The sequence below is a fragment of the Muntiacus reevesi genome, chromosome 13 (genome assembly GCF_963930625.1).
Source record: "Muntiacus reevesi chromosome 13, mMunRee1.1, whole genome shotgun sequence".
Lineage (NCBI taxonomy): Eukaryota > Metazoa > Chordata > Mammalia > Artiodactyla > Cervidae > Muntiacus > Muntiacus reevesi.
The window spans coordinates 39,601,528-39,624,474 of record NC_089261.1 but is presented as its reverse complement, the minus strand read 5'-3'; the positions used below and the strand labels follow the sequence as shown (position 1 = coordinate 39,624,474).

At 40.5% G+C, this 22,947-nt stretch overlaps 1 protein-coding gene across 1 annotated transcript in view; it reads right to left on the bottom strand.

Annotated features, from left to right (window-relative positions):
• Positions 1–13,699, bottom strand: part of FAT4 (FAT atypical cadherin 4) — a 174,135-nt gene extending 160,436 nt beyond the window's left edge. The window contains exon 1 of the mRNA XM_065904930.1: positions 8,108–13,699. Within this exon, the coding sequence (XP_065761002.1) occupies positions 8,108–13,282 (5,175 nt within the window). The 5' untranslated portion in view covers positions 13,283–13,699. The remainder of the gene's footprint in view (positions 1–8,107) is intronic.
• Positions 13,700–22,947: the final 9,248 nt, after the last annotated feature.

The window sequence follows — 22,947 nt, the reverse complement described above, 5'->3', positions numbered from 1 at the left end:
TCTCTGTATATATTATTTAAAATCATGAGGTTGATTGAGATCTTCCAGGGAATAAGTGTAGATTAAAAAGGACTAGTTTTTCAAGAACTGATTCCAGGGATATGCCAACATTTGAAATTGGAAGGCATGGAGAGAAGTTGTTGAAGAAGGCTGAAAAGGCACTGGTCCAAGAAACAGAATAAAAATCCCCAGAGTCTAATGACTTAGAAGTACATATACAATGGGCACTGGGAATTACCCAATGATGCAAAAATGTGGCTATCATAGAGACATTGGTAACAACAATTTCACTAGAGTTGCAGAAGCTAAGTCTGATGGGGGTGGATTTATGAGACAAAGAGAAGAAAGAAGACAGGTATAGGCAATGAAAATATATTTTCACTGAAAGCTGAAGGAAATAAAATGAAGAACTGACACTACAGGTCCATTTATTCAAGCGTAACCTAGATAAAGATTAAGAAGTACCTATATAGTCCTACTGGGCTTCCCAGGTGGTACAGTGGTAAAGAATCAGCCTCTCAATGCAGGAGACATGGGTTTGAGCCCTGGGTGGGGAAGGTACCCTGGAGAAAGAAACGGCAACCCACTCTGGTATTCTTGCCTGGGAAATGCCATGAACAGAGGAGTCCAGTGGGCTATACTCCATAGGGTTGAAAAGAGTTGGAAATGAGTTAGTGACTAAACAACAACAACAAAGTTACCCTACTATTGGGTCTTTAAATTTCACTTTACCCTTTCTTTTTTCAGTCACTAGTATGAAGGAACATAAAAATATGAAAACAACTTTTTACACAGCAAAACCTGGATGCCTATGAGAGTACAGAAAGTATCAACCATCGTTATAACATTCTGTGCTGGGATTAAACATACATACTCAAGTCAGACTGCTGGGTTCAAATCCACTTCCACCATAAACAAGCTCCGTAAACGACTTTCATTAGCCTCAGTATCCTCATTTGTTAAATGGTGAGATGTCACAATTATTGTGAAGGCAAGACATTGCCCAGTGCTCACCAGTGTCTGACATACTGTAAGCACTTTATATATGTTAGAATCTATATATGATAAAATGTTTGCAAAAAATGTCAGTAATCTGAAACAAATATTCCATAACAATGCCATTGGCTCCCAACTACCTGCTGTCAGAGTTTATAAATGTTTCTCAACATTTTCTGAATACCTTAAAACTTGGTTTTAACTCCAAATTGTTTCCTAAATATTGATATATGTCTGGACTCTGTGTCCCTATAGTCAATTCCTGGGTACCACATATAAAAGAAAGAAAGTGAAAGTCACTCAGTTGTGTCCATGGACTACACAGTTCATGGAATTCTCCAGGCCAGAATACTGGAGTGGGTAGTCTTTCCCTTCTCCAGGGGATCTTCCCAACCCAGGGACCGAACCCAGTTAACCCGCATTGCAGGCGGACTCTTTACCAGCTGAGCCACAAGGGAAGTCCACATATAAAGTATCTTCCACTTAGATTGTGTCATCTTCGTGACCTTACTGTCCTATTCTGTCTCAGGATTTTAATACCAGGGAAAATCCATCAACCTTTGTACGATGGTTGCATACAACTTTGCACAGAGGTTGCACACATGTTAGTACATGGCATTATGCTTATTTTAATATGTTACATGTATTCACTTTATAAATAATACTTGCCTAATAGAATTTTTTTGTTTTCATTTCTCTGCATTATTCATACTCTCTCCTCACTTATCATAGTATTAAAATCAGCCATATGTTGTCAAAGACTACTTAAAGCCTGAAAACAATAGAATATATTTACCATATTCCATATCTAGGACACTTTAAGAAACACTTTAATTTATTTTGGCCATGTCATTTGCCAGTTACTATTCCCCAATTTTCACTCCCAAGCTCCTAATTCTGAATATCACCTAATGTCATGGTTATTACAAAGAGCTGAACCTTAGATTTATTAATTCTTATAAGAGAGGACACACTTCAGAGCCTGTGGAATCCTTTATAGTCACTAGCTCAACAATCCCTCACAGCTAATGAGGTTCTTCGGCAGTTTTTCATTGTAATGATGACAAAGTGCAAGACGCAGACAATGCAATGAAAAATTGATTCCACAAAATATGAAGTGCATAAATATCTTTTCAAAACTATTCTTAGGGTAGTTGCTTCAAAGTCTTGTGAAACAAAAAAAGGATTAAAATAATTTGGGTTTTAATAAAGGCAAAAAAGAAATAAACAATAACTTTGTCAGAAGACAAATTATATCAATGAAAATCTGTAGCCAAAAGAGAGAGAAGAAATTGAGTATCCTGAAGCCATATATGATTTTATGCAGCATGAACTTAATCACTCATCAGTATTTCCTATCTGTGTACACGACTTGAAAATTTATAGAGCCCTTAAGTCACAGTGTTTTGTTTAACAAATTCAAAAACATACCAACAGGGAAAAAACAAAATCAGAAAATAATCATAGATTATTAAAAAATAAACACCGTGGAAGTCAAAAGCTGAGAAAGTAAGAAAATGTTTTCCTTCTTTTCATAAAATCTTCATAAGTCAGCCACACAATTTCATCATTATTTCTTAGGAGAGTAAGATTTATCATCTGAAAATCCAAAAATGGATTCTCTACCTTCATAATGTACAGCGACTGCTTCCAATCTGCAGAGTACTGTGGTTGAGGAAAGTCACCAAATATGCCCTCCCTTTGTCTCCAAGGCCCCTCTCATGTTCTCAACCTCTTCCCTGACCCAGAAACACCTCCACATGTCCTCAAACTGGTATCCTTGTTCCTACCAGGAAGTGACCCATAGGAATGAATAGCATCTGCTGAAGGTCTTGAGTGAGGCAGCAGAGTCAGACTTCTCTTGGTTCAGACAATACATAATACCACTTTTCAAAGACTTTTTAACACCAAAAAAGGGTGTTAAAAACAAGGTAATCAAAAGCTTACATATACAGTTGTATCCATCAGATTAAACGTCCCTCTCTTGACTAAGGCCACAGACCGCCCTGGCTTTATAGGAAAATAACTACAAACTCAAATCATGGACTACAAGTCTGGATGTGGTTTTCTTTCTATCTACCTGAATTTAAACAAATCACTTAACTTTTCTGAGACTGCTTCCACAACTACAAAGAGGGAGTGATATGACATGTTGTGAGGCTCAAATGATAAAATTGCTAAGGAAACAGTACTCAGCTCAATCACTGAAATTTTATAATAATTATTACCATTCTTATTAAATATTCAACTCTTTGCTTATATTTTGCCTATGACGAATGACACACAAAATATACAGGCATTTAATGTAAGGCTCACTCACCTTTATTCTAAACAGTCTGGAAGAAAAGTATTTCTAAGCTTGATATTCTGTATTAATTACAAATGTTTCCACCATTTCTCTTGGAATCTTGATGGTTTCATTGTGAAAATAAATAGGTTTATTATCAATTGCTAAAATTCATTTTGAATCTTTAAAAAACCATAATTTGTTCACTTAATATTCTAAGCACACTTTTAATAGAATATTTCTTGTTGTCTTATTATTTTTACTGAATTGCAAAAATGTCACTACTTAGACCAATGGTTCTCCCACCACAGAACCTGGTGCCCCAGGCATACCAAAGATCCATTAAAGACACCTGGGAAATCAAAACTGTATTCATAATAATACAAAGCAGTGTTTGCCTTTTCACTGTGTTGACATTTACACTAGAGGTACAAAACTGATAGCTGGTAAAACTGCTGGTACCTTAGCACAAAGCCAAGCAGTAGCTCCAAAGTATTCCAGGTGTAATTGGATTATTCACTTACTAGTCACAGTGAAAATAAAATGCCAGTTTCACTTAAAACCTGAAGACTTTCCCTTGAAGAAACAGTAAATAATCAATTTTATTAAATCTCAACCCTTAAATCCCAATGTGTTCTCAATATTTGGGGTGACAAATAGTGAAACATGAACAAAGAGCCATTAGTCGGTACCTATATACAGTAGTCTCAAAGAAAAGCATGTGTGTGATGGATTGAGTTGCAAGCTGAACTAGTTGCTTTATTTATGGAATACAATTTTTCCTTGAAAAAAACAACTGATAGAGAAAGCATGCTTTTTTAAAAAAATGGCAGACATGTTTTGTTTGTTTGAAAATGAACAAAGGGAGTCTGATACTTTGGGAAACAACTAACAATATATGTTATTAATGATAAAATTTGAGCTTTCAAGTGAAAATTCAAATTTGGAAAACTCTGAACCATTACCATGAGGTTGTGAGTCCATATATGTAAAGGCTCTTTTGATAAGCTCCTTATCAGTTATACAGATATTTTCCAAATGATCAGTGCCTGATGTTTCTAAGTCATACATAGGTAAAATTTCTATTCATAAAGCAAGGTAGATCAATATTTTCATGCAACAAAGTATGAAAAATTCAATGGTAGGGTTTCAGATTCCTTATTGCAAGTAAGTTTTAAGAAACAGCCACTTGTGAAATTCTGTATAGTATCAAAAGAAAATCAACAGTTATGTGAAAAAGATATCAAAATATCTCTCTCTTATCCAGCTTTGTCTGAGGGAAGATAGATTATTTTCATCTATTTTAACCAGAACAACATATTACAATAGACAAAATGAGATTTGAGAATCCAGCTGTCTTCTCTTAATCCAGATATTAAAGGGATTTATGAAAGCATAAAGTAATGTGTCTTTTTTGTTATTTCTTAGGGTTGACAAAATTAAGTTCTTAACAAATATATATTATATGGTTACCGTAATTTTTAAAGAAATTAATAAATATTTTACAATTTTCTCAATTTTAATGCTCATAACATGAATATCAATAGATAAGACACACCCAAGCAAAAGCTCTTTGGGGTCCTGAGGTCAACCATTTTGAGAACTGCAACCTGGAAGTATATATAATATTTCCTTCAATTTAAATGCTAAGTTCCATGTGAGACCACCCACCTAAATTCTTCTTTCCTCTTTGAGCTTTCTGACAATTCTCAGTTCGTTTGTAGAACAGAGATAATTGGTATGTCTTTATGTCCCTAGTTCAATTAATGATAAGATCAAACTTACTATAGCTCCCTCCATTCCCCCTGCTTCTCTCTTTTGATTATTCCTGAGACACAAGAACACATGTACCAGCCTTAGCTCTTCTACTATCTCATACAGTAAACATGTACTGAGCACTTCCTATACATCAGGTAATATACCAGACTCTAGGCACTATTATTATTATCAAGGAAATATTATACTAGGAGATCATAAAGACCAATGAGACAAAAACTCTGACCTTCAAAAGTCCAACCCAGTCCCTAAGTTGCATGTTGCCATAAAACACATGTTAAAAAAGAAATGCCTGTGGATGCGCTGCATCTCTATTTTTTGTTGTTGAAGATAGAAAAGAGGTAGAAAATGTATATGAGCTATTCTAACATAATCAAGACTCTTCTGAGAATACAAAGATGCAAAATGAAAGGATAATAAACCTGTGTCTGCAACACAAAAGTCATCCTTCAAAGACACTCTTCTATATACCAAAGTTTTAGCTATGATAGGTGAGGGAGGTGAAGGTGTACAATTGGACAATCTCCGGAAGTAGCAGTACTGAAGCCAAATCCCCAGGACCCGTCCCCCTCCACCCAAGTGTCAGAGCTTGAAAAGAATGCAGATTAAATCATTTCTCTTTTACCACTGACCCTCTGCTTGCCCATGGAATGTGATCAGCCATGACTCTAGCCAGAAACCTGAGTAAGCAACCCAGACTCCTATCAATGTACAGGAATAAATTGTTAAAAAATGCATTGGAGCAAAGTTTGCACTTGGAAACGAACAATTGAAAAATCACCTCTGACAACCCTAGGTAATTTATAGCTTCTTTTTGCAAAGTCATGGTAAATTAATTGTTTGAGTAGAAGGAAAAAAGAACTTTATTGTATACAATTGAAAGATACAACCAATAATAATATGAAATTCTAGCTCCCAACTACTGCTTTCAATATTCTTTGGAGAAACACATTTGCTTTTAATTTTAGGAGTGGTTGGAGCTTGGGAACTCAAACTTGGTTTACAATTTCAGCACTTTAGTTCACAGAAGATACCCTGACAAACAATTTTTTTCTCATAAAAAAATTATTATGGTGAATTCTCTCCAGATCCTTAAACAGGTTATAGAAAATATGAATAAGTTTTCATATTGGTGTTATTTGAGGTTAAAAAATAACAGACTTATTATCTCCTATTATTAACAAAATGATTTATAATTATTACTTTTACTCCTCATGTCTAATGAAGAGACAGCACTATTTAATAAGTTTAAGCCAAGTCAATCTTTGCATATCTAATGGATAAATAGTAAGACTAAATAAATCTTCTAATGATAACAATGGACATTTATTCTCATTGCCAAGCAAAGGTAATCACTTTAACCAAACAACAACCAATAACATAATCTGTTTTATAGTTTAAAATTTTTTCCTAAAGCCTAGAATGACTTAATTGCCTGTCTTTAATAAGTATTTCCATTTTTAAACTAATTAAATCTCTTCATCTAAGAAATAATTCCAGAGAAGGAAAATAGAGCCAGGAAGTGGGTTTAGCAGAGGAATAACCCCAAATCAAAATAAAATTACATGTAAATCATAGCCTGAGTTAAACCAAATAACTCAGTATGTAACGACCTATCTCAGATCATTAAAAACCTAATTAGGTAAAAGAGGACATGCGGGTAGAAGTTTCTTCAGGGCTGTGTGTACAAGATAAAATTGAATTTCACTTAGAATGATATCTCTAAGAATTATGTCTCTATTAAGAATTACATCTCTAATTATATATCTAATATCCTCTAGGCCATGAATACACTGCTTCATCAATAGAAGAGCCATAACTAGCCATTTTGAAAAAAAAAAAAATCACATGGGATTCGAAAAGATAATAATAACAAATGAACATTGTAAATGAAGAAAACCCCTCACAGCTATAAAAAAGAAAAGAAAGCAAGAAAACAAACACATGAGCCTCAAATTCGCTAGCATGTTGTGTCTGGGTTCCTGCCAAGTATCACAAACCACATTTGATATTTTGTGTTTTTGGCTGAGTGACGTCAGAATATCTTTGAAGGGATATTCAAAGATATCTTTGAAGGGATATATTGAAGGGGAGAGAGAACTTAGGAACCAGCAAATGAGCCATCCGGGGTATAGCTGTATCGTTTCTGGTTGATGATCAAAACAACGTTGGAAGCAGTTCAATTAAAAAAGCAAATCAATGACACACTGAGGTGGTAGTAGTCAAAAATACACCCCGGGAAAGGCCAAGCTTGAAATTCTTTGGCTTCTGCTATGAAACATTAGTGTCTAACCTATCAGCAGACAGAACAACTTTTACCTAAACCATGGCATTTAACAATACGGTCTTGTCTCAAGAAACAGCTTCTAATCTCTGATCATTCACAGCACATTACATGCTTTAGTTCAAGAGAGAAGAAAAGGATTATGTTAAGTCAGAAGATAGTGCCTTCAATGTGAAGGCAGATGAAATCAGGAATCTCCCCAAACTTGGCTCAGCACATTAAAATTAGTCACTGTCTATAAAGAAACTGCCAAGACTGCTGAGGATGTGAAAGTTAATACTGTCCTGATGTAAACTGTCAGTCCATTGCCACTCCCCCCTAGAAAGTCATGCTATAACGCTGATTTCTACCAAAGTTCTTCATTGTGGAATAGAGATTTCTCAAGTCTGAAATTCCTCATCCTCTGGTAGACTTTCTTAACTGTGAGGTGTTTAGTTTAATAAGGTAATTTAACTTGAATAAATGGATTTTTTTCCTGAACTTCTAAGATGGCTAAAGAATTCTCCTTAGCTTTACACATAAGATAGTATGAGATGAATACAAGGTAAAAAGTGTTCATACTTTGGTTCTGATCAGGTTGAAAGCTAAACTGTATGTATTTCTTGTTAGTCTGTAAGACAGAACATTTTTATATGGTCCTGTCAGTAAAATGAACAATTCAACAATACAGGTAAATCATTATAGAAAGCAAATAGAAAGAGAATGATCTTTCCAAAAAAAAAAAATATCAACAAATAATTCATAAGGAATGACAAAATCATTACCTCTGCTCTCTGTGTTCTGGGGAAAGCAGTTGACTTTTCTATGGCATAAACATCCACCAGGTAAAGACATGCTCCTTGCTCCCGGTCCAGTATGGCTGCAGTCTGAATGATGCCACTCCGTCGTCCAATAGTAAAGAGCCGTCCAACAGTTTTTTCCTCACAACGGACTGAGACAATATAATACTCCACTGGGGCTTCAGATCCTCTAGGGCTAGCTGCTTCTATTGATATCACATTGGTGCCAATGGGTTCTCCCTCCTTCAAAATGGTTATATATTTGGGTTGCGTAAAAACAGGTCCATCAAGGCCCTGAAGAATGACGGTCAATTCAGTGGTTGACTTCCTCCTTTCAGGGCCAAGGTCTGTGGCTGAAACTATGAGATTATAGATCAGTTGAGAAGGCACCAGCGCTGAAGCCACTCTCAGGTCTCCACTATAGCGATCCACAATGAAGGTGTCTGTGTCACCATTGATGATCTCATACTCCACCTCTCCATTCGCCCCTTCATCTGGGTCAGCAGCCATGATTGTGGTCAGAACAGAACCAATCACAGCCGAAGGGTCTGCAGCCAGGGCATTTTGTGATATAAACATTGGAACATTGTCGTTGAGGTCTGTGACCAAAATAGTCACGTTTTTCAAAGCATACCGTCTAGTTTCTATAGGCACAGCTTGATCATTGGCTTTAACAGTTAACTCAAAGAGATTAGCAAATTCCCGATCTATCTCAGCATTAGTATAGATAGTGCCTTTGACTTCATCTATGCCAAAGTGGTTGCCCCGTGGCATCTGCTGAATGATTGTATAGGAGAGTTGCCCATTAATGTCTGCATCGGGGTCATGTGCAGTCACAGAAATGACAGATGTTCCAATGGGGATGTTCTCAACAATAGACTTGAAAATATCCCCAGGAGGGAAGGTAGGAGGATTGTCATTGAAGTCTCTCACATGTATAACCACCGACATTGTAGATGAACGAGGAGGTCTTCCTTGGTCTTTTGCTGTTATATTTAATTTGTACAAAGACTGTGTTTCAAAGTCCAATTTTTTGGCAAGAAAAATGCTCCCAGTGTTTGGGCTAATGCTGAAAGTTCCATGGTTGTTAGTCCCAGTGATACTGTAATGTAAGTCAGCATTGTCACCTGAATCTGAATCAGTTGCAGTAACAGAGGACACGAGTTCACCAATTCTCATGTTTTCCAAAACATCAACGAATAATGTTGACTTAGGGAAAGAAGGGGTATTGTCATTTTCATCTAAAATATCAATGTTTAAGGTACAAGTCGAATTGAGGGAGACTGCTCCTGAATCCACTGCTTGAATTACAAGGGAATAGGCAGGTGTGGCTTCATAGTCTAATCTGCCAATCAGTGTCACCTGACCAGAGGTGCTGTCTATAGCAAACTGTCTTTCTTCATTTCCTTTTATTACAGAATAGTGAATAAGTCCATTATTACCTTCATCAACATCTGAAGCAGATACTCTTAAAACCTGTGTCAGGTTGGCTGCTGACTCTGATATTGTTGCTTGGTAAAAGTCTTTTAAAAATTTGGGAGCATTATCATTTATATCCTTCATGTAAACATGTACCGTGGCCTGATCTTTAAGAGGCTGAGGGAGCCCCTGATCTGTTGCGATGACTGTAAAGCTAAACACCGCAGTCCCCCTCCGCCTCATAAGAGACTCCCTGTCAAACTGATGGGTATTTGTAATTTCCCCACTAATGGCATGCAACTCAAAATCTGGCTGCACCGTTTCAAAAGAATACCTTACTTCTCCATTTGGCCCAAAGTCTTTATCTATGGCACTTACTTTGCCCACAGACGACCCAGGTCTCTGCTCTTCTTCAAAATAAAATGTGTAATTGGTGCTGTTAAAAAGAGGTCTGTTATCATTTACATCTTCTAAAATTACAGTAACATTCACAGTAGCACTAAGGGGTTCCACCGCTCTGTCAGAAGCAACAACCAGTAAAACATATCTGTCTTGAAGTTCACGGTCCAGTTCACTTTTTATATACAATTGACCATCTGGGAATATGCCGAAAGCATCCCCGGTATTGCCTTCAGCAATGCTGTACGCAATTTCACCATTTGCTCCTGAATCCTTATCAAAAGCTTGCACTTTAAAGAATCGAGAATTCACAGGTTCTGACTCAGAAAGGGTGACCTCATAAGAAAGCTGGTCAAACACTGGTGGGTTGTCATTTACATCATGGACATACACTGTTAAGATGAAACTAGAGGAGAGCTGGGGAACACCCATATCAGATGCTAAGATCTCTATCTGGTAGGAACCAGCATGAACATCCAGGGGTCCTAGCAGACTAATATTACCATTCCTTTCATTGATAGTAAAGAGATTCTTGGGGTTTTGCTTCAGGCTATAGAGTACCATCCCATTGACACCTTCATCGGGGTCCACAGCTTTGGCTTGGAAAATGCTGTGACCTGCCTGCCAATTTTCAACCACATTCACACTCTCTACTGCCTGAATGAAATGGGGAGAGTTGTCATTCAAATCCTTAACTGTTATATTAACCATAGAGTCTCCAGTCACTGTGCCCCCACTGGCTACTACTTTTAGCTGATAAAAGGATTGCTCTTCTCTGTCAATCACACTTGCTGTGGTAAGCTGCCCAGTAACCTGGTTGATAGCAAACATACCTTTCTGATCCCCGGTAGTAATGAGATAACTGATGTTGGAATTGAGATCCATGGTGGATGCAGACACACTACCCACATGATATCCCAGGGCCACATTCTCAAAGACCACGAAGCTGTAGGCAGCCTGGCTGAATACAGGCGGGTTGTCTTGAGTGTCCAACACAGTGATGGTTACTATCGCCTGGTTGGGAGACTGCAAATTGCCACCATCAGTAGCCACTATTTGCAACTGGTAAGCAGTTTTTTCTTCTCTGTCTAGGGCCATTCTTGTAGAAATAACCCCACTCTGAGCATTGACCTGAAACCGAGACCTGTCCCCAGCTGATATACTATATTTGATGGTTCCATTGAGACCCAAGTCTGGGTCAGTGGCAGACACGGTGGTGATGTAGCTACCTCCAGGCTCATTCTCCTGAATATGAGCAAAGTATTGGACTGGGTAGAACACAGGGCTGTTGTCGTTAATATCCAGGAGGCTCACATTTATGCGAACCATCGATGACTGGGGAGGTGACCCCAGATCTGTGGCCAGAACCAACAGGGAGTAGAAAGCTTGTTCCTCCCTGTCCAAGGAGGAGACAGTACTCAACCTCCCAGACACAGGATCCAGGCGAAAGGACCTCTGGTCGGTCTCAGCTTCCTGCAGGGAGAATCGCACTGTCCCATTGTCACCCAGGTCCCCATCGGTGGCCCCAAGCACCAATAGTTCAGTCCCAGCAGGTGCATTCTCAACCACAGACACGTTATATCCTTCTGGCTGGCTAAACACTGGCTTCTCATCATTCACATCCAAGAGAGTCACAACAAGCTGGGCATAGGAAACCTTGGGGTGAACCCCCTGGTCCCGAGCACTGATATTCAGTACAATCTGGGAAGCAAGTTCACGGTCCAAGCCCCCGGCAAGCCCAGTGGTCACTAGACCGCTGTGTTCACTGATGTGGAACCAACCCAGGCCATTACCAGAGACGATGCTGTAACGCAGGTTAGCATTGAGACCAGAGTCGCCGTCAGTGGCGGACACGCCACTCACATAGCTTCCCGGGGGCGCCTCCTCGCTCAGGTTCACTCTGTACACTTGCTGGGCAAACACGGGAGGGTGGTCATTGATGTCATTGACGAAAATCACCAAACTCGCCACGGAAGAGCGCGCCTGGACCGCTGCGCCAGGGGGCGCCCCGTAGTTATCCGAGACAGAAACAGTCAGGTTGTAAGAAGGGATGCGCTCCCGGTCTAGGGCGCTGGCAACTTTGATGAGACTCAGGTTCGGCACTTTGCTTCTCTGCACCTCAAAGTGGCGCTGCTCGTTGCCTCCAAGGATCTGCACGGAGATGTTCCCGTTGGCCGCTGGGGAGTCTGCGTCCGTCACGGTGAGCAGAGCCACGACCGTGCCCACTTGAGCGTTCTCATCTACCGAGGCGTAGCGCGAGGTGGCGGGGAAGTAGCGGAATTTTACCACCGGGTCATTGTCGTTGACGTCCAGCAGCTGAATCAGCGCCTCGGCACGCCCCGTGAGGGAAGGCACGCCTCGGTCCATAGCCTGCACGGTAAGCGAGTACTGGCGCCGGGCCTCGAAGTCCAAGGGCTCCCGCACCGTGATGAGCCCCGTTTCGGGGTCCATTTGGAAGGGGGTCCCCTCGTCCTGAAGCCGATAGCGGATATCCGCGTTGGTGCCCTCGTCCGCGTCCGCCGCCGCCACCTGGAGGACGCTGGAGCCCACCGCGGCGTCCTCAGGCACCCCCGCCTGGTAGTGGGAACTGCCAAAAACCGGGGGGTTGTCATTAATGTCCTGCACACTCACGTTTACCTGCAGGTAGCCCCGCCGCTTGGGCTCGCCCTTGTCCTCCACTTCCACCAACAGCTGGTACTGCGGTGTGACCTCGCGGTCCAGCCCGCCCTTGGACACCAGGTGCAGGAACGCGCCCTCGCCGCTCGGGTTCAGGGTGATATCCAGGCGGAAGCGACCCGCTTCGTTGCCCTGGATGATGCGATAGGACCGGTGGTCAACGCCATTGGAGCCGATGTCCGAGTCGGTGGCGGTATCCAAGATGACTTGCCGCCCGCTGCTGCTGTCTTCCTTGAAAGTGACCACAATCGAGGGTTCTGGAAAGACCGGGGCGTTGTCATTGAGGTCCCGCACCAACACCCGCACTTCGGTGGGGTAGGTGGGTGAGCTGGAAAGAACCACCAGGTTGATCACGTCGCTGGGCAGGCTCTCGCGGTCGATGGTCGCAGTGGTGTACAGGGCCCCGGTGCTACTGTTTATAGCAAACAGGGCGTGGCTTTCGCTGAGCCTGTAGGTGAAGCCCGGGCGCGTCTGGATGGTACCCACCAGCGTGCCGGGAGGTTGCTCCTCCAGCACCTGGAACACCTGGCGCTGCTCCGCCCCGCTGACCCGGGCGGGCCCCGGGAGCAGGGACAGCAGCCAAAAGACCCGAAGGAGCTGAAATAACGTTAAAGTGGGCAGCGGGAGCCACGGGCGGCCAGGAGCCCTGTCTGCTGCCAAGTCCATGGTCTTGGCTCCCTGGGACGGAGTGATAAAGAGAAGGAAGAGGTGAGGCCAAAAAAAAAGAAAAAAAAGACTGATAGTGACAGGGATCAAGTAGCACCAGCAGACATGCAGCCGAGGGCTCGGAGAGCTCTGCTATTTCAAAGAACTTCCAGTCCAGAAGAAGCAATTCGCCCGAGTAAAAGCCTCCAGGTAGCCATTTGGACGCTTAGTGAGGGAAGAGATGCCTTGAGGAAAAGCGGCAGGGCATTCCTCGGGCACTTACTCCTGCTTGTGGACGAGTTCCCAGAGAAGTTTCTCCAATCTCCTATAATTCCCCCTCCACTTTATTTTCGAATCCGGAGAGTCTGAGCGTTTTCGCCAGGGGTGGATAGGAGTTGGGAGAAGTTGCCTGTATTTAAGGTATAGGAGGAATTACCGCAAACAATTATCTTCAGAAACTTTAAAACTTACCCAAGGCGAAGAAACTGAGGAAGGAAGAACGAACTTCCGCAGCGGTGTGGAGCGAACAACTGCGCACTGGGCAGGGGGCAATGGGGACCCGGGGATTATCGAATTCCTTTCCCAAAAGCTGGAGACAAGGAGTTTCCTCGAGTTCCCCTCTCCTCAAGAACAAGGCTGCAGAGCCCTTCAGCAGGGCTGCAGAAGTGGCGCGGAGGCCCAGGCGGCGGCGTCTGAGCTCGGGCAGCCAGCAAACTGCATTCCAAACGCTCGCCGGGCGCTCTGGAGCGCTCAGCTCCGTCCCTTCTCCTCCAGGAGGAGCTGCCGCCGCCCCTGCTGCCGCTTCCAGCCCTTAGGCGGGCACAGGCAAAATCCAGCGCTCCTCAGCATTTTTTTTTTTTTTTTTTACCTCTGCCGGGACGCCTGCCGACCCATTATTTGTACATCCAAATCAAGCGCAGGTCCCCCTTTCTTCTCGGCCTCGCCGGCGTCGGGCAGGAGCAGCGCGCTGTCCCCGCGTCCCCTCCCCTCACCACGCCAGGGGACTCCTTCTCCGGCGGTCCCAGACAGAAGCCCCCTCTAGTGCGCCTCGCCCCTGACCTCTTGCCCTTTGGTTTTATTGTCCCGTGTCAGTTTCACTTTGTAATCCACAAGGCTTTTTGTTTGGGGCGGGGTAGGGTGGTGGTGATCGGTGCCCCTTTTCTCCCGCACTGTTGACGGTGGAGGCGGGGAATCGGCGCTGGACCGCGGCGGCGCCCCCAGCAGCTCCGGACGGCGGCTGTCAGCGCCCTCCCTCTCGCCTGCCCGGGCTGAAGGTTGCAGCGCCGCTGAGGAGCTGGAGCTCCGCGAGCCCCTCTCAACCTCCGGCTGGTCTCCCTCACTCTCCCCGCCCCTTCCCCGCCGCACGCGCGCGCGCGCGCACACACACACACACACACACACACACACACACACGCACACACACACACACACAGCGCCGCCGAAACACAAACAGAGGGGGAGGGAAGACCGCGAGCTGAGCAGGACTCAGAAACTTTGCTCGCCACTCATTGATCCCCGCACTTTAGTTCAGCCGGACTCCCCCGGGCTCCGGGTGCTGTCACCTACCGCCCCTCCCTCGCCCCAGCCCCATTGGACCCGAGCTGGAGCGGCCCCGCCTGGCACTCCTACCGCCCGCGCGCTCCGACTTTTTCGGCCTCCGACTGGCTTCTCGGGATGCTAATCACTCCAGCCTCCGGGAGGACGGTAGGCGGTCGGGTGTGGGAGCCCGGCGAGTAGGAGGCGCTGAGAAAGGGTGGGTGGGGGCTAGGCGGCGATTCCCGCCCCTCTTTTTCTTTCTTTCTTTTTTTTTTCTTTTTGGTCAAATCTTGGCCGGCATCTGAGCAATAACAGCAAAAAGCTGCTGCCGAATGGATGGGGGTGGGGTCAGGTTTGCAGATAAATAACTTTAGGGACCGGGTCTGGGGGAAGACCGTTAGGTTGTTATGCTAGTAATAACTCAAGGGTAAGGGGGTCGAGAGAAATAAAAGAAAGGCAGGGGGTGAGGGTCTGTTAGAGCGGGAGGAAGGATTAAGCAAAGCCTGTCTGGGAATGCAAAGCGCAGATTTGCTTTAACCGTTTCCTGCCCTTTCTCTTTCGAAGGGAAGGAAGGGAGTTGCCGTACAATAAGATCCAACAGCATTCAAACCGAACCTTCCCTAATCCTTCTCTAGAGCGAGCCCAAGGCAGTCCGGGTCTAACCCTAAACCTGTCTCCACTCGCCCCGCCCCTGCCTCCAGGTGATTAGGGGCATCAAGCCCTGGGCACCAACTGCACTTCGGATTTCCTACAGGAAAAGCCGGGGGAACTCCGGTTTTGTTTCCTTTCCCAAAGTTTGGAATTTTGATCTTTGTTGGGAGTATTGCCCTCTAGCCATTTTCTAGCCAAAGGAATCCTGACGAATGGTTTCTTTTTGTTTTGGTTTAGTTTTTGTCTGGGGGGGGGGGGGGGGGAAGGTAGCTATGAGAAAAATTGAAATGAATAGAATGAAATTTAAATTTTAGAATTACCCACGTGCCACTCGAGGCACTCAGATTAACTCCCCTGCTATTTACTGTAGCTGATTTTTTATGGTATCACGCAGCACTTCAAAGAGGGGGAAAAATGTGACTAGGAATCAGGTTAGTATTATTTCCCCTTTAAGGAAAACCGCTTAGAAAAAAAGAATTTAAGCCAAGTAATGCAAATATAGGGCGTAAGTCATACACTTCATCCACAGTGACCCCCTCCAAATTTAAAATTTCTGAGCTGGGAGATGATTTAGCCATGAGTAAATACTGCCCTCTGCTGTTCCCTGTCAGTCTTACATCTTTAGTCGTCTGGTTTCTTGTTTAAAATTAAAGGCAGAGACTAGAAGGATCTGGTTACAAGGCTAATTCCTCCTTCTTGCCTAGGGATAGTAGCAGAGAAAAAAGATCTTTTGGGATCTCCTAGTGCCTGTCTTAGGTAAAAAAAAAAAATTTTAAGCAATAAGACAGATAGCAAATCCAGGTCCTCTGATCCAGACAGTCTATAACCCAGAATTGATATATGTAAATCTGAATGGTAAAAAAAACACTATCAACAATTCCTTTGTTTAGAACACTTACTTCCGTGGTTTCCTATACTATATATACCAATATACATAGTATATATGATGAGTGAATTGGAAAAAGACAAGAAAGTATTTCATCATTTTTGTATTTTTAGCCCATGAAAATTGTAAAAGCTTTGGAAGTTATTCTTTTAAAAGAGATATTTTAAAGCATTTTCTCAAAACTCATGTCTCTGCCAGTAAATTGCAGCTTTTATTTTGATGTAATTTAACCCACAAAGATTTGTATATTTACATAGTGAAACCAGAAATTTTCACAAACCATGGCTATGATATGTGATTTTGAGAATATTAGGGTTTTCTTATTTGTTTGTTGTTGTTTACTAATGTGCAACAGTTCAGTCATTTGGGTAGGAAAGAGTAGAAAGAGAGCATTTAGTTCTTTCTCAGAGATCAGGTATACTTTTTTCTGTTTTCTTGTTTGTTTGGAGAGCCTGTGGGATAATCTTCATATCTCAATAACATTAATATTAAATCTTCATCATTTATGAGTGAATTTAATTTGGTTGTAATGGGTTAACATTCATTTTGTGGAATAGGAGGAAGTGTAATATATATTTTTAAATTTCAAAATTCAAGATATGACAAAGTTAAGTAATACAGAAAATGTATATATATTAGGACATAAAATCATTTTTTGAACAATGCTGAAAGAATATAAAACATGATTTGGACATTGGCATGGTTGTATAAATAAACGGAAACCTTCCATGATAACTACATTAAAGTAACACCTTCGTTTATAGACAAAAACCTACACATAAAATTGCAATCTATTACACATAGGTGTATAATTTAATGTATGCTACAGAGAATGGTTTTAATAAAAGACAATGAAGCTTTCCTTATATTTAATTTTTCTTCTTTGGATTTCAGAAATTGTAGTGGTATAACGAGTAATGAAAAGTAAGGATGCCCCCAACAAAATGAAAGGAAATAAAGACATATTGTAACTGTATGGGTGAAAAAAGCAAAGTTTGTTTTTGCTTTTCCACTGAAGGCTTATTTATTTTAAGAAAAGGATTACTTTGTGAAAGCTTTCAATAAACTTGAAGTTATATGCTTCTAAAAGAGAAGATATTTGTCAGTTTTAATAGACTGTGGGGAAAAATTTTATTTTTTATGTCCAGACATGAAAGGAGCTAGACTTTTAAAGCATACATTAAAAAAAATTAAAAGATTTTGTGACAATCTGTTATCCTAATGTGTACACAGTTACCATCATTACTTCACTAAATGTCTGAAATTATTTTTTTTTCATGTTTTAGACCCTAGGTGAAGAAGCTTAGATTAATCATACTATATAATTCATTAGGAACATTGTTGCAGAAAAGGATTCTCCTTCTGCTTCTTCCTTTTCTGCCTTCTCCTTTCCTCTCTTCTCCTCTTCCCTACCTTCTTTCTTCCCTTCTCTCCCTTTCCTCTCCCTTCTCTCCCTATTTTCTCTTCCACTTTCTTTCCCTCTCCTTCCTCCTCCTTCTCCTCTCCTTTCCTCTTTTCTCTTCCTTTCCAATTCCTGCCCCCTCTTCCCTTATCTCCATTCCCCTCCTTTCTCTCCCTTTCCCATCCTTCCCCTCCCATCCTTCACTTTACACTTCACTGTATTTTGCTCACCTTATCTTATTCTACCTTACTCTTTTCTCTCCTTAGCATTCTTCACTTCTGTTACAGGACTCCCAGAGGCAAACATTCTAATAAGTGGAATGTGTACTTTTTGGTTCCATGTTTTTGCAAAATTTATTGTGTATTATTTAGTTGTGCTGTATTTTTAACTGAGATAAATCATTTGGGTTATATGGTGTATGTGTCTCATCCTGTTTTTTATCTTTTTCACCAAGTGCTATTTTTAAGGTTTATACATGTTGTTATAAGTGTACGATTAGATTGTTTCTGATTTCTGCAGTTTTACAGTAACACATGTATCCATTTCTCTTAACCTGTCTACTTACATGATTATAGACATCCAGTTTGCCTTCAACTCCCTGACATCACAGATTAGTCTGTAATGAACATCCTTGTAATTTGTCCCCAAAAGGCAGTGAATATTTTGAGAATGTATAGAGAGGAATGGAAGAGGCCTTTATCACATATCTGAAATGAATAGCTGATTGTTTGCTAAACTAGAGAGAATTAAGTTCGTAGGATACGGTGTTTCGGAGCAAGATGTGAACTGATCCTAGAATTGGGAAGCATGGAGTTCGGAGATGGCAAACTTTTAGCAGTAGGAAGGGTTAGATATCTGAAGTTTGTAGACTGTAGTTTTTGCTAAGTGGCAGATTGTCTCTTGGTATCATTGACGCAGTAGGGTAGGATTTTTGTCCTTATTTATTTTATTTTTCTTACTCTTCTATCTGATTCTTTTGCTTTCCAACTTCTTCTGCTAAATGTTTAACTCAGTATTTTAAAGTTTCTTATTTCCTGATAAATATATTGCTATAAATTTCCCTCAAAGTACTGTACTAACTTTACTCCACAAAATATTAATTATAAAATGCTACATGCAATGATTTCATTTTTATTCACTTAAATTTTTAGTAAATTTATTTTATGGTTTCCTCTGTAGCACAAGATTGTTTATTAATATATAAATACATTTCTAAATATGTATAGAGTAATAAAGAGCCCTCTCGTTCAGCAATGCTGCTGCCTTTCATCACCTTCCTTGGTACCCAAAGTCTATATCCCTTTGTTGCTATTTATTCATTGTGTTATATTCAAAGTGTCTGTGATAGGAAGGGAAAGTGCCTGCCATCGTCAAGGAATCCTACCATTTAAAGGACACTGAATACCCATGTGAAGGAATATATGATAGCATTGAAAAGTGCTCAATTTTAATTTCTAAGTGATTTCTACCTACTTCTGCTTCCCACTCTTTGCGTCTCCTCCTTTTTAAAAGTTGACTGTAAACCACTTTTTAATTGCAAATTTGCTGAACATATTCCAAATGAAACAGTAACTATGCATGTGTAAGAATTTAGTATGCGGGTGACCTACAAGCATTTTTAGACAAATTCCAAAATAAAGTGTTAATACAAAACACAAAACAAAGCAAAAATACCTGTGATATAGAGAAGTCTACAGTTTCTTTCCTCTCTTATCTTAACCCACTCCAATCAGTTCAGTTCAGTTGCTCAGTTGTGTCAGACTCTTTGTGACCCCATGAATCGCAGAACATCAGGCCACCCTGTCCATCACCAACTCCCAGAGTTTACTCAAACTCATCCAGCCATCTCATCCTCTGTTGTCCCCTTCTCCTCCTGTCCCCAATCCCTCCCAGCATCAGGGTCTTTTCCAATGAGTCAACTCTTTGCATGAGGTGGCCAAAGTACTGGAGTTTCAGCTTCAACATCAGCCCTCCAATGAACACCCAGGACTGATCTCCTTTAGGATGGACTGGTTGGATCTCCTTGCAGTCCAAGGGACTTTCAAGAGTCTTCTCCAACACCACAGTTCAAAAGCATCAATTCTTCGGCGCTCAGCTTTCTTCACAGTCCAACTCTCACATCCACACATGACCACTGGAAAAACCATAGCCTTGACCAGACAGACCTTTGTTGGCAAAATAATGTCTCTGCTTTTTAATATGCTATCTAGGTTGGTCATAACTTTCCTTCCAAGAAGTAAGTGTCTTTTAATTTCATGGCTGCAGTAACCATCTGTAGTGATTTTGGAGCCCAAAAAAATAAAGTCTGACACTGTTTCCACTGTTTGTTTCCCCATCTATTTGCCATGAAGTGATGGGACCAGATGCCATGACCTTAGTTTTCTGAATGTTGAGCTTTAAGCCAAATTTTTCACTCTCCTCTTTCACTTTCAAGAGGCTTTTTAGTTCCTCTTTACTTTCTGCCATGAGGGTGGTTTCACCTGCATATCTGAGGTTATTGATATGTTTCCTGGCAATCTTGATTCCAGCTTGTGCTTCTTCCAGCCCAGCGTTTCTCATGATGTACTCTGCATATAAGTTAAATAAGCAGGGTGACAATATACAGCCTTGACATACTCCTTTTCCTATTTGGAACCAGTCTGTTGTTCCATGTCCAGTTCTAACAGTTGCTTCCTGACCTGCATATAGGTTTCTCAAGAGGCAGGTCAGGCGGTCTGGTATTCCCATCTCTTTCAGAATTTTCCCCAGTTTATTGTGATCCACACAGTCAAAGGCTTTGGCATAGTCAGTAAAGCAGAAATAGATGTTTTTCTGGAACTCTCTTGCTTTTTTGATAATCCATTGGATGTTGGCAATTTGATCTCCAGTTCCTCTGCCTTTTCTAAAACCAACTTGAACATCTGGAAGTTCATGGTTCATTTATTGCTGAAGCCTGGCTTGGAGAATTTTGAGCATTACTTTACTAGCATGTGAGATGAGTGCAATTGTGTTGTAGTTTGAGCATTCTTTGGCATTGCTTTTCTTTGGGTTTGGAATGAAAACTGACCTTTCCCAGTCCTGTGGCCACTGCTGAGTTTTCCAAATTTGCTGGCATATTGAGTGCAGCACTTTCACAGCATCATCTTTCAGGATTTGAAATAGCTCAACTGTAATTCCATCACCTCCACTAGCTTTGTTCGTAGTGATGCTTTCTAAGGCCCACTTGACTTCACATTCCAGGATGTCTGGCTCTAGGTGACTGATCACACCATCATGATTTTCTGGGTCGTGAAGATCTTTTTTGTACAGTTCTTCTCTGTATTCTTGCCACCTCTTCTTAATGTTATCTGCTTCTGTTAAGTTCGTACCATTTCTGTCCTTTATTGAGCCATTCTTTGTGTAAAATTTTTCCTTGGTATCTCTCTCTTACCCAAAGCAATCCAACAAAATTTTTCTTATCAAAATCTCAGTTGGTCATGTCCTTCTCCTCGATTAACTTTACTGATTTCCCTTCCCTGATGCCATGCTGCCTCATCTGTTCAGTCCCAGATGTTTTCCTGTGTAGCAAGCACCCTAGGGTTCATGGGACAGATAGTCACCATCACCATCTCTGCTCTGACCTCTGTCTCTTGGTGAGCGCATCCTATATCAAGGCTTCAAGTAAGTTGATTACACTCCGAGAAAATGTGAACTCTGCAGTTCTTGGGTTCAATGTTCTGTCCACATCCATGAAATTGTTTGTTAACTATGCTATTCAGATCTTATATATCATTACTGGCTTTCTGTTGGCGTCACGTATTGATTCTAAAAGTGGCATGGAGGCATGTTAAATCTGCGTTTGTGATTGGAAATTTAAATATTCTTGTAGTTATGTAGCTACCCTTGTTTTGCATGTTAAGACATTTTAATATATATTTTATACTTTATTTATTCTCGTTATACATTTTATGTTTGTAAATGCACACATATATATATATAATTTATATATTCATCATGAATTAAACCTTTTCTAATTAAGGTTTGATTTTCTTTATCCCAAATAATGTGCTTTTCCTTAAAGTCTGCTTTGGTCTGATACAAGTGCAGGTAACCAGCATTCTTTGCTACTATCATGACAAATTTTTTTTTCCCGTCCTTTCACCTTTTATTGTCTGTACCCTAATGTTTTAAAAGTATTTTTGAGACAGCATTAAATTTGAAAATACATTCAATTTTTTAAAAAATTATTCACATTTAATATTTATACTTAATTCTTATTTAAATCTGCTATCTAACTTTGTGTTTTGCTTATTTTTCTCTAGTTTTTCTTTTGTTTATCTCTATGCTTCTTACCTGTTTTTAATTAATTAGGTATTTCTTTCACTTTCTGCTACTACTTTGGGTGATATAGGCTCTGTTTTGGCTATTTTCATTTTACTTCAAGAAATTACAAAAATATTCTTAAAGTCTAAAATATTTCAATACCTTATGAAAAAAGGAGAGTTCTTCAACAATACATTTTAAATATACATTAGTTTACTGTTCAACTTACATCTTAATTTGGTATAGATTTTTAATTCTTTTATTTAAATTTTAATCTTACATAACATTTTTATTTTTTAAAAAGCAATAATGTAACACAGTTTGTTGCATTTCAATCTTTCTATCACAAACATTCTATCCTGGATCTCCTGCATTTTTTCTGCAATATGTTTTTATGAATTTCATTTTGGAATGGGAAGCTTTTGGTAGAAACACTTTATAGTGCCCCTGTTCTTAAAATTCTTTTTATTTAAAGATAAATTTATAAATTCAAAATTAATTAGAGTCATTTAGATATAAATTTTTTGTCACATGCCATACTAGTGCAAATATGAAAAAGGATATTTAAATAAATAAATCAGGACATTTCTAATACTACACATTGATATTTTAATTCACATGAATTTTTTCAGAATCATCATTATATTTATCAGCACAATTTAATTATATAGAAGTTGGACTCTCATTTTACTGTTATTCTAATTCCTATTTTTCTTGATTTTTTGTTCAAGGTAATTTGTGATTTTTTCATTGATTCCTCTTGAAATGCCTCTTTTTAATGTTTTGCAGTTTTGATTTCTATTTATATGTAGGTATAAAATGTTTTTTAATCATAGTTGGAAATTGAAGTCTTCATGATGCAAATCGTGTTTTCATTATTTCTGAAAAGTGTTCAGCCTTTATATTTGTATTTGCAGATCTTACTCTTGG